The sequence below is a fragment of the Furipterus horrens genome, unplaced genomic scaffold, assembly GCF_987537825.1.
Source record: "Furipterus horrens unplaced genomic scaffold, mFurHor1.1.pri manual_scaffold_12, whole genome shotgun sequence".
Lineage (NCBI taxonomy): Eukaryota > Metazoa > Chordata > Mammalia > Chiroptera > Furipteridae > Furipterus > Furipterus horrens.
Window position 1 is genome coordinate 19,894,060 of NW_028327182.1, and position 12,354 is coordinate 19,906,413.

Below are 12,354 nucleotides of genomic sequence, written 5' to 3' on the forward strand. Positions count from 1 at the left end.
TTAAAAGACTTCTGCAGAATTTGCAATGAGTCCGTACAATGTGACTACCTTAACAGAAGAGGATTTTTAAATTAACATTTTCCAAGCTCACCCATCTTCAGCCTGATATGCCAGTCGTTTTTTGAATGATAGTCTTGCTTATATACAGACATAAAATTACAGGGGAAAAAACTGACCGTGAAGCTGAAAAAGGAAGCATACAGACAATAACCATAAAATAGTGCCATAAAAGAAGCAGTTTAAATTTTAAAAATTAACTATGTGAACTTGAACACTTGTGCCTTTGTTTCCCTACTGCTGAGTTCAGTTTATATTACCTAAAGTAAAGGAAAAAAACGTTTTTATTACTTCAATGTCAATGGCTGGCATATGGATCAGGGTCAATATTACGCTGGAGAGCTGTATGGAAGCAACTGTCCTCAGGCAACTCAAAACCTGGAAGAGCTCGAAGAAAAAGCCTTCACCATTACCTAAGAGCCTTCACAGGGAGCACTGCAGAGAGGCCAGCGGGCCCACAGATGTCCCTGTCACTCCAGCCCTAACAAAGGTCAGAGCTCTCCTGGCCTCAAAGAGAAGCGACAAAGTTCTCTATCTTGTCTGATATCTTAAAACAATCCCCTGAGTGTCCCATAGTCAAATCATAGGAGTATTTTTTAAGATTTTTCTTCTTCTACTGCATGTACCTTTAACAAAATATTATGTCACTTTTAGGCAGGTAGTGTAGTCAGAGCATGGCAGGTGTAAGTAGAAACAGGATTTCTCAAACCAATAGGGGAATGTCTTGCTCCACACTTTCCAAGCTGCCAGCGATGGAAAAGAAGGCCTGGTGACAATGTGAGAAGTTTGCTCAATAATGTGAACCATGAATTCAAAAGGCATAAAGCTTTGATGCAAAGCTGACTTGGGCAAGAGCAACGATGTGTCATTATTCCAAGGGTGGGAAGTATAGACTGACTAACCAGAGACACACCCAATAAGATTGCCTTCAAGTACATCTTCTTACTTCATAAGGAAAATAGAGAATGTTTGCATTTGAATATTTTCAAGATTGCTATCATAAGATAAGTATCTATGAAATTACTAACTCATATCACTAGCTGGAGAGGCCACTCAATATGTTTAGCGAAGAGATTTAATTCTGCTAAAACTATAGAGCAAAAGAGGATCATGGATATTTACATAGGAGCAAACTGCAAATTTTTAAAAATATAGAGTAAGGTAGAACTCATGAATACTAATAAACAATGAAGATGGAAGACATATCAATGAATGCTATTAGTAAAATTCATGGAAAATTATAATGAGCACTAAAATCAACTTATAGACTCTTGTCAATCCTTTTACTAATTAGAAAACCCCCCCAAATTAGATTTTGTTCGCATCTCACTATTGAGTAAAACCAAGAAAGATTACATGTCTAAGGTCTACGGAAAAGAACTACTACAGACTTTAACTTTGTGGGTATTCTTTAGCCCTCAACCCCACTGTCAATCAAACAAAATGATACTGAGATGTTAACAGAGGATACTAATTTCAACTGTCAATCAGATTAAAAGGCAGTAAATGTATGCAATACCCTCATTACTCAGATGTGTATCTTGTCTGAAAGCTCAGCGCAGAGTTTATACCTGACATAGGCCACCAGAAATGTCAGGGCACTGCCAGCTGCAGGAAAGCTATAATAAGCTCACTTGTTCTAACACTTCACTTTGGTACTTCAGAATGCCAGTTCAAAAAGGGTAAAAAGTATTAGTAAAGGATAAAAGATGGCTGAAATTACTAAATAAAATAATAAGAAAACTCTTTAGTGGCGATAATGAGATGTCTAAAGATCTTTAATAGGTAACAAGCAAACCCTATATTTCACAAGAATGGGTAACTTTTCTGGTAGTGAACCAAACAGAACTCAGTCTTGTCCTATATGAAAATGAATTCATATTTTATAAAAATCTCTAATCATAGTTCAGCTAAAACTTGAGATCTCTTATAGGTAAAATAACCTCAAAGACGTACAGCTCTGAATATCCACTATTAATTTTAAAGTCTGGGCGTTAACACCAGGCTTCTGAACAACTGATTTTGCTTTCCTCGTAGGCATAACTCAGGTGGGTGTGATCAAACAATGATGCCTGCTAACAGACCAACCAGGTAAGCTTTCTTCAGTGACAGATTTATACAGCATATAGTTACCTGGACTTTTTTCCCAACACTACTAGACCTTTTAGATTAATACGACTTCATTAACCAATGGCTATAAACATGAGTCACAATGAAGAGAAAGATTATTTTAATACAGACATCATGTAGTACATTGCTGTTCCACAGAAATTACAATTGCTGATTACCACAGCTTAATGTTTACTTACACTACTTTGGGGAAACATTCATTTAAAGAATACTAGGTACTAAACAATTTAATTAGACTTATACAGGAATGCACCATACCCCAAATTGGTGTTGTTTCTATTAGGAAAAAAATCTAAGAAAGAGCTTTTGTAAGTTGTAAATTAAAGTGACTTTTTAAAAAATCATTATATCTCTAAAACATTCATCCAAATGTTTGCTGTAACTATTAAAGTAGAACTTAGTTATTCTAACAGTATTGCCTGTGGTCAAAAGAGTTTTTCATCAACTCTGAATATTCTTACTGGTAACAGGTTGGATATAGTTTTCAGAAATCACCTCAAGTCACTCAGACCCCAGGCTGGTGAATAAACTGTATTTTAAATCAGAAACTAAGTGTCACTATCAAGTGTGTTTAATGACCTGGTTATGGAAGCAATGCCCCCAAAGGGGAAATTCCCTAAAAAATGTTTTGAGTAATAGGTCATCACTGGATGTTATAGCCACAAAGTGACTTCTTTGAAAAGGTCACCTCTTTGGGTTAAATGCTCTCATATGTCTGAAAACAACTCCATTCCTCATAGGCACACTTCCTACACAAACCTACCTAACTCCTATCCTGACCTGTGGTGCTTACAACTGACATCAAGCTATTTGACTGTAAACCACTAAATAGTCTATATCAGCAATTTCCAACTGGCATGCTGCAGCACCTGGCAGACCACAAGAGACTCACTGGAGTGTCACCAGAATTTTTAAAACATGCGATCAATACTTGACTATTTAGTCAGGGGTACTAACCTCTTTTCCCTTAAACTGTCAACTTTTTAAAAATGACAACAGCCAACACAGCAATAGACACCTGGTGTGAATGAATCAAAATTATACCTATTTTTTGATCAGATAAGCAAAAAATACAATATATTCTTTTGGTGTGCCATGAGATAAAAAGGTTGAAAATCGCTGGTCCATACTCACAGCAAAGGTAGTTTTTAGATCACATGCATCTCTCTAATAGTCATTTTTGTCCCTCCATCTTCTGAACATAATAGAATACATTTAAATCACATAGTTTTCAAATTGCCTACTAAAATTAGTTTAAACATTATTGAACAACAACAATTCTGAGTGTGACATCAGAAAAGGTTAAGCTACATCCCTTAAACTTCACTTGTGGCCCTTCTTCATGTGCCTGTCCTACACCATGTTAACTGGAACCACATGAAATTGATGTTTCTCTAGGTCACAAATGGCTGAGTCAATGGACAACTTGATAAGGCTCAACTTAATAGTATTTCTCAAAAACAAAGAAGTTAAACACCTATCAACAGAGCTGAAAAGATAGAGATTCTTATCTACATCTTCCTAGCAACAACCTATATTTCTATGAAGTTTGATAGTTTATATAAACCTATCAACCTCCCTTATGTCTCATGGAACTTTTCAACCCCACAAAGTAGGCAGATTGGACACCCTGACCTCCACTTTACAGGTGAGAAAATAAGGCTCAGATGTTAAGTCACTTGCTCAAAAGCCCAAAAGTAATGGAACAAGGAATCAAACCTAGGCCTTTTGACTCTATCTTTGTTGCAAACAACCTTCCCTTAGGAGGATAATCAAAATCATCTAAGTACAAGCATATACACCCCCAGTGCTTACTTGTGATCATATTCCATAAATATAATACCTATGTATTAACTATGTAGATTGGAATACTTAAGTACTTTCAAAAATATGAGTGTGTCCTCAAGTACACTCATAATTTATTGGCTAATTCTGTGGCCTGTACCCTCACAACCTTCATCCTTATATCCCATAGGCCTGCCTCTCCCTCACCCCAAAACGTCACATTCCTGGCTAACTGTTCTACACATCTATTAAGAAACAAACCAGTATGCTAAACATACAATGTAGGCCTCATATCATCAACCATGGCCCAAGACTATTTTACTTAAAGATAACCAAAGCCTGGGATGTGATTCTCAATAATATATTAATTCAATGACTGGCCAATGACTCACACTGGTAATGTAATGACTCCACTTTCAGCTTAAAAGGAAAATCTGCTACTGCCTAAATTTGTTCTACAATCACCACTATTTATTGATGAAGGAAAAAGGTTTCCTATGAACTTCTAATCCTGGCAATTCCATACAGTGGAAAAATCAAAGTAGGTGACAGCTGGTGCAATGTAATAAAGTTTTCTCCTCAACCCCCCACCCCTACCTGTCTTGTTTACTAATTTAAAATAATATATAATTTCACCAATGCTATCTTTAGATACAGAGACTGATAACCTCTTCCTACTGTCTGCTACTGTGAGGTGTCCATTTGAAGGGATCTGCTCTCACTTATTACCAAGAAAGCATATCTATTACCATGGGAGCCATGGAGAGGGGCATGAAGATACTTCATAACACACACGCACACCTTTGCTTTTAAATTATTTTTCAAATGCTTTAAATACTTACTCACACAACAGAACACCATTCTCCAAAGAGGCTCGAAAATCCTTTGTTTCAAAATTCTTCTCAGTTACTGCCTGAAAGACAAATGGGGATATTGATTTTTTTAAACCAGGGATAATATACAAGTCAAATCCAGTATCAGATTAGTATGTATCTAATATTATAATTAAAGAATGTACATATATCAAAAGTTGTTCCATATTAAAAATTACATGCAGTTTTATGTTACAAAGAGAAAGTGGTTAACCATTGTAGTATGAAAAAATATAAACAAAAACAAACCACAATGAACATTTTCTGTAATATAACCATTTTATTGATAATAAAAGTTAGAAGATAAACTTCAAACATATTTTCTATTAAAAAACCTGTGAGCAATCTATTCTACAAAGATTAAATAAAAACAGATTAAGACTTAAACTTGAAATACCAACTATATATGCACAGAATTAATTTTAATTCCATCATCAAATTCTTTAAGTTTTGTTACAAAGCTAAATAGCAGAGGGCATGACTCTTGTAAAATGTATTCATGAAATGGCCCTGATTTGTGTAAAGAGCTATTTATAGAAACATCCCAGGGAGAAGACTGTAAAATCCTGACAGAGACAGACAAAAGGCAGAGAGGGTAGATGGTAAAAATTTTAAGCAGACAATTCTCTACTTAAGGCTATTACATATGAACTAGAAAAATCTCTATGAGATTCGTTCTGTTGAGGGTCGAGTAGAAGGGAAAGAAGTAGGTTCCATAGGGGAAATAACAGCAGAGAAAACAGTGGGGGGAAAAACTGCTCCAAGAACAACTCTTGATACTGGATCCTCAGCTAGGGGTGTGGGCAGGAGTCCTTGTTCCACCTACCACTTTATGAGAAAATACAATCTTGGAAACCTGACTTGGGAAATAATTCATCTTAAATCCTAGGTGAGCCTCAGTGCCTCCTCCCCCATCCTCACTACTGCTAGCTTTACCATCAACCTGGAATCCATATAGGAGAATATGTCTTTGCATCTTTCCCACAACGTCCAGCATATCTCGTCGTCGTCGGCAGCCGTCCGTCTCGAGAGACGATGGTGTAGCTTCTTAAGAGTCTATCTGCACCGCCGAGAATGGCTGTGCAGTCCGACTCGGGAGTGACATAGTATCTGTCTCCTCCCATGTTGAATCGACATCTTGCGATGACGCTGAAGCTACAGAGCCTGGGCAGGGTAATATGGAGGGTCTGCTGTTGCCCATGCAGCAGACCCCCCCTCTCTTCGCAGCTGAAGGGTCCAAGGGAAAGACGGAGTCGATACAGCTTGGGTTCAGGTGCGCCGCAGGAGTTGCCGGTGTTGACTACAACATCAAACCGCCTTAGGGACTCCGGCTCCGGATTTTCTGTCGGGGTTTACTCCCTTAGCCTTTCCTCTAAAGAGGTATGCCGCAAGGCAGCGGAGGTTTTTTGGAGTCAGAGTTTTCCTTCTCTGATGTGCCCTGACTGGAAGATCGAACCAGCGACACTTAGCTCGCAGGCCGACGCTCAATCCGCTGAGCTAAACCAGCCAGGGTTAGCTAAACCAGCCAGGGTTAGCTAAACCAGCATATCTATAGCTAGACATACTATCTGTTAAATGACAAAACAATGGTTAACTTTAGAATTAAAGTTAGTTTCTCATAAGCTGGTTCTATAACTACGGACAGGAGCCAGGGCCAGGAAGTGACATACAGAAAGGCAGGAGCAAGGATAATAGAAGATCCTTTCCTGTGTGCAGCATTAATCTGCAGAAGCGATACTTTGCTGCATGAATTCAACATTTGCTGAGTGTCTCTGTTACAGGCACTTAACCAAGATACTGGGTGGAGATCTTAAAAATAAAAATAAAAATATAAAGGCAGCTCTTCCCTCAAGAAACTCATAGCCACATAAGTAAAACAGAATGTTTATAAGCACAGTAAAACCAAACAGAATGGTACTTTCAGGGGGAGATAACTTTGAGTAGCCCACAGATTAACTGGGTAACCTGTGCAGCACAAACTCTTCCATTTTCCCCAAACAGATTCAATACAAATTCAAGCTGAGCACTGATCCCAACCAGACAAAACATAATAATAGCTCATTTATCTGGGAGCACCTATCCAAAGCCAAAAAGCATAAAAAGTCCCAGGAACATCAAAGCACATATCCAAGTCCATTTTCTCTAGTCACAGGAAAGCTGCTCAGAGCCTCCAATACTTAATCGTCCTCCAGTGAAATAATCTACCAATTATGTTTCCAAATCAATGTAGCGGTGGTTTAAAAGAACAAAAGGCTATGCCCTGAAAACACATGGAGAGCAGTAAAGAGTAACAGTCAATAACCCTGGATGGGCCAATCAAGAGGGCAGAGCCCAGCGAGTGACAAAATGAAAAGAGAAATCTGGGCTCAACTCAGGCAAAAGTATATTCAAATCCCACTTTCATTATCTAATAGCTGTGTGATCTTAAGCAAGTTAAATAACTTCTCTGGAATCCAGTCTACTCACTTGAAACAGAGAAAATATCACCTACTTAGGAGCTTTCAGTGGTCAAGATGCTGTGCAATCAAACACCCAAAGGAAGTTAATAGCAGTATATGCTTAACTTCATTACATTCATTGACCTACAAGCTAACAGTCTGGTTATACACTCTAATCATTAACCCTCAAAGGAATACCTTGGTACCATATAGACAAAGTTGCACTATATTAAAAATATTAGTTAATGAAATAAAAATAATGGAATATACAGAGTTATTCAGAAAACCTGACTATCCAGAAAGTTTCACCCCCTCCAAAAAGAAAAACTATAAAAAGGCAAAGTAACAGTATATTTCAGGCTAACCTCCTCCAGATATCAAAATATTAATCTGCTCTTGTACATATATATTTACCCAAATATAAATAATTATAACACCAGGCCCTATTTACTATGTTTATAAAGACTATAAAAAGTAAACAAAGATTTTTAAATAATAGCCTATATTTTAGAACATGGGACTCTGGTATGCTCTGTACAATACCAAAGGTTATATAAAATGATACCACAATTTTAGAAGGCAATTTGTGATATGCATCTGAAGGATTAAATGCGTATCTTTCAGATACAATATGTACAGATTTTGGGATTTACACTAAGAAAAGAAGATAGGAACACGAAGACATAAGTAGAAAAATTGATTCACAACATTATGTATAATAGCAACAACTACAAACACCCTGAATGCCCAACAATAAGAAGTGGATTACCTTATGATATAACCATAAAACAGAGAACTACATGAAATTAAACTCATGTCATGAAAGGTTTACTTGTAAAGAATCCTTAATATATTAATTATAAAGCAATTTATGAAATAATACATGAAAATGATCCCAACTACTATAACTCTATAAGTATGCATTATATAAATAAATATGAAATAAATATATTAATAATTATTTCTAAGTGACAGAATTATTGCTAATTTTAATATTTATATTTTTACTGATATTTTCTGTAACAACCACAGGTGTTTCTTGTGTCATAAATATACAAATTAATATTTTTTTAAAAAGCAACATTCAAAAAAGATCAGAATCCACCAGAGTTAGGTCAATTTCCTGTTATGTCCTACATCTAAAGGATAAAGGAATAGAGAGATACCATTTTTTATGCTAGGTAATTTTTCTCATTATCTATAAAAATCCACATAATCCTTAAAATTAATAATCTTCATTAGTCTCCTGTCACCTGTAATAAGATTGAGGCTCAGAAAGTTTAACTTTCCAGAAAGTCACAGAATCATCCACATGCAACAGACAGGAAAAACCTAAGGCAGTTTACAAGTACCCAGTAAGGTTGTCTCAACTGCATCCACTGTCCCAAAACTAAAACAAACAAACTAATTAATTAATTAATTGTCCTCAATCTGTATTTAGGTGGTATTTTTTTAAAAACCTAAATTAGTGTATTTTACCATGCAATATGCCTTCAAAAATAATTCTTCACTGTTAAGGATATAAAATGGTAGCTCAGTAAATGTTCCATTAAGTTTTTCCATTTTCCTGGATAAAGAGTCTTGTGTCCTAATGCATGACTGCATGTGTATGTGAGAGAGAGAGAGGACGTGGCACCCTAAACTTCAATAAAATAAAAAATCCCCTTAAAATGTTTTAAGAGTTTCTCTGGATGTTTTCATGAACATTCAAAAATGTTCATACTGTATATACTAGCTACCTCAACCTCAATAAGTCAAAACATCTGCTTGTAAAATTCTTAATTAGCAATTTATAGAGCCATATAAACATACACTCATCTAAGACCCCTCCTAAGGAACTAAGACAAAAATAGTTTTCCGTAAGTTTTAAACGAAAAAAGAAAGCAGAACTTTTCGGTCTATAGCAGCGGCCTGGGCCACACTCCTTAAGAAAGACTTCACATGGCAGGAACCATTGCAGTGTGAGGCCAGGTCCAGGCCTGGAGCCTGTAAATCCCCGCTGTGCCTTTTCCTACCTGTAACTCTGAACAAGATGCTTGGCCTCTTAATTCTTCCAGCTGTGCAATGGCAATACCAAGTCCCTATCTCACAGTGTTACTCTGAGAATTAAATGAGATCATGCATATGAAGCAGTCAGCACTTGCCAGACTCAGGAGGAGCATTGACAAATGTCAGCTAGTATAACTAGGTGTTGTTATTCTCCATCTGTAGAATGAAGATAAATGGTTTCATTTTAGCCAAGTCCATGCTACCAGATGTAAAATCCTTCACTAAAAGAAGAAACTAAGTTCCCAGGTTATAAAAAGTCACTAGGCTACCTTCTATATTCTGGAAACTGTAAAAATTATAAAGATCTATATCAAAATATAGTGAAGACAGTTTTCTCCATAAAAAAAAAATCAAATCATGCTTTAAAATATGAATTTATCCTTATTTTAAATAATTAAATGTGGTGAACGAAATTCCAGAATTTTGAAAGAACAGGTGTTTGTCTTGTAGTTCTAATCTAACAACTCCCCACTGCATGTTTCAATCATTCTAAACCTTACTCATTAGAGAGCTATTTGAGGTGTGACATGCTTTCCGTGATGAGGTTGTGAGTCACAGGAACTAGAGATCACGTGTTGCCCACCTGAATTATGAAAAGTCAACACAAACAGGAGTAACCACTCCGTGGTCAAGGGTCATACCTTGCCTTCTATAAAAACATGGAATTTTTTTCCTCTTCATTGTTCCTTTCCATATTTTTTAATACAGTTAAATAAAAGCATCACCACCTGAAATAACCTGAGACATACATCAGATGAGAAGACCAGCAATTCAATTCTGGACCCAACTCACTCTACACACTTCTGATTAGACATGGCTCCACTCCTAATTTTTAAAGGGAAAGATATATTTGCCCTACCTACTTCACAGTACATAGATGATACCTGAAAATATGTGGCCCCTCTAAAAAAAAGAAGAAGAAGAAGAAAAGAAAGACTACCCACTATAGGCAAAACTAGTGCTACTTCTAGCCATGTGTCCTTGGGTGCTGCTGGGTCATCCTTTTGGAAAGAAAGCTAAGAAGCTACAGGGCCAAGGACTCTTCCTGTGAAGTTCTAATTACTCTCCCAAGCATATTAAGGGCGGGGCAGCATGCTGAAAACATACTCTGCACAAACACGGCTGCCAAACCTGTCCTACCACCTGTAGCCTCCAGAGAAGCCCTTGATACAAAGCTTTTAAAGGGCATATTTGGTGGGAGAAAATACCTGTCAGCTAAATATAGAGGCAATAAATGCCAACTCCACAAGTTTCAAAAGAGCCATTCCTTTTTCTATGAGATGTATTAATATAATAAACAAATGGGAATTATCTTCACACCCTTTACTCTTTTGTTTATGGTTTTATTTTAATCCTCACACTGGATGAGATTTCCCACCAATATAAGCAGCAAGTTTCTCTAAAGCTGCATCTCTCAGTTCCAGTTCTGACCACATAATCCACATGACTTAAATCCCAAACATTCTGGGACCATTTCAAAGAGCACTTCATACCAGATGAGTTATCAGCAAAACAAGTCAGCAGGCACTTGTCTTGTTTAAATTTTTCAATCCTGTTAAGCCGTCATTTTAAAGACATCTAGAATCCCAGAAGCACTCTCTACCACATTTTTGTGCAAATCACAGTGGGAAACCACAGTGCCCATTTGAGCTTATTTTAAGAGATGTTTGCTGACAAAAATGAGGTTATGCGCTTCCACTGGGGTCATGGTTGATTTCAAATTAAGTTCCTTATTAACTGATTGATCAGCTACTAGACCATGATATTTAAGATACATACATACCATCATCATCATGTCAATTATTTCAACATAAGTAACGCAAAAAACAAAGAACATTTGCCATCAGAAGCAACTATGGAATATAGGTTCCTTGTCATGAAAAAATTCACAAAAGACGGGTCTGCCTTAATTTGCCATCCAAGGAGATAATTCTGAATGAAAGAGGCATTGTTTCTACAGCAAGAAGCCCCAGGCCAGTACACATCAAGGCTATGCCTTGCTTCTCAGTCAGTCTCTAAAACTGTCACTGAATTAAAAGCACCTCTTTCTCCTTTCTTCCATTAAATTTCATTTTTGAAGCAACCATTCTATGATCCCCCTGACTCACAAAACAGGACCAATTTTTATAAGGAATTCCATGAGACGTCTGTATCACTATGATGCAATAACTCTGACAGATACTTTGGTCACACATGCCAAAACATATACAAATCCAGGGATTATGGCACACAGTCAAAAACACTAGATAAAAAGTAAACATAATTTAAACAGAACAAATGTCTACCTCCTAGCTCTTTCCTTTCCTAGAGTAAAATCACTGAAAAAGTTATGCATCATGTTAGAGAAGCCAGTTCTTCCCACAAGAATGGGCTAAAAGTTAAAAACAAAACAAATAAAAGAACCCTAGCTGGTTTGGCTCAGTGGATTGAGTGCCGGCCTGAGAACTGAAAGGTCCCCAGTTCAATTCCCAGTCAGAGCACAAGCCTGCATTTCGGGCCAGGTCCCCAGTTGGGGGTGAGCAAGAGGCAACTAATTGACAGATCTCTCACATATCAATGTTTCTCTTGCTCTCTTTCTCCCTTCCTTCCGTTCTCTCTAAAAGTAAATAAAATCCTTTTTTAAAATGAAAAAAGAAAAAAGAAAGGACCTTAGAATCAGAGAAGCTAAAACAAAAGCTTCAGACTGCTTCCTTCTCTAATTGCTCCAGGCCTCAGTGTCCTCAGCCTTACTACAGGAACCCAGCCTTACAACGACACTTACTCGTTGCTTGTGTACAATTTCCTTCCATCTTCACAGCAAAACCGAGTTGCCCTACAGTTGTGTGAGCTCAGACCTGAGTCAGTAAGTAGCTCCCCACATAGCAAGTACTGAGAGTCAAATGAAAGCATCTGTGAAAGCACTGAGTGAACTTGACAATGATATTAGTGACCAGCCTCCCTGTACTCCTGGCCGTCCCAGGCTACATTGCATATTCTCAAGGGTAGGATGTCTTACCCAACTTCTAATTGGCTGAAAGATGGTG

At 37.2% G+C, this 12,354-nt stretch overlaps 1 protein-coding gene across 12 annotated transcripts in view; it reads right to left on the reverse strand.

Annotated features, from left to right (window-relative positions):
- Nucleotides 1–12,354, reverse strand: part of LMO7 (LIM domain 7) — a 198,273-nt gene that overhangs the window by 126,585 nt on the left and 59,334 nt on the right. For all 12 annotated transcript variants that reach the window (XM_090258764.1, XM_090258767.1, XM_090258765.1 and 9 more), the window contains exon 2: nucleotides 4,815–4,885. In XM_090258764.1, the coding sequence (XP_090114890.1) occupies nucleotides 4,815–4,885 (71 nt within the window). The remainder of the gene's footprint in view (nucleotides 1–4,814; nucleotides 4,886–12,354) is intronic.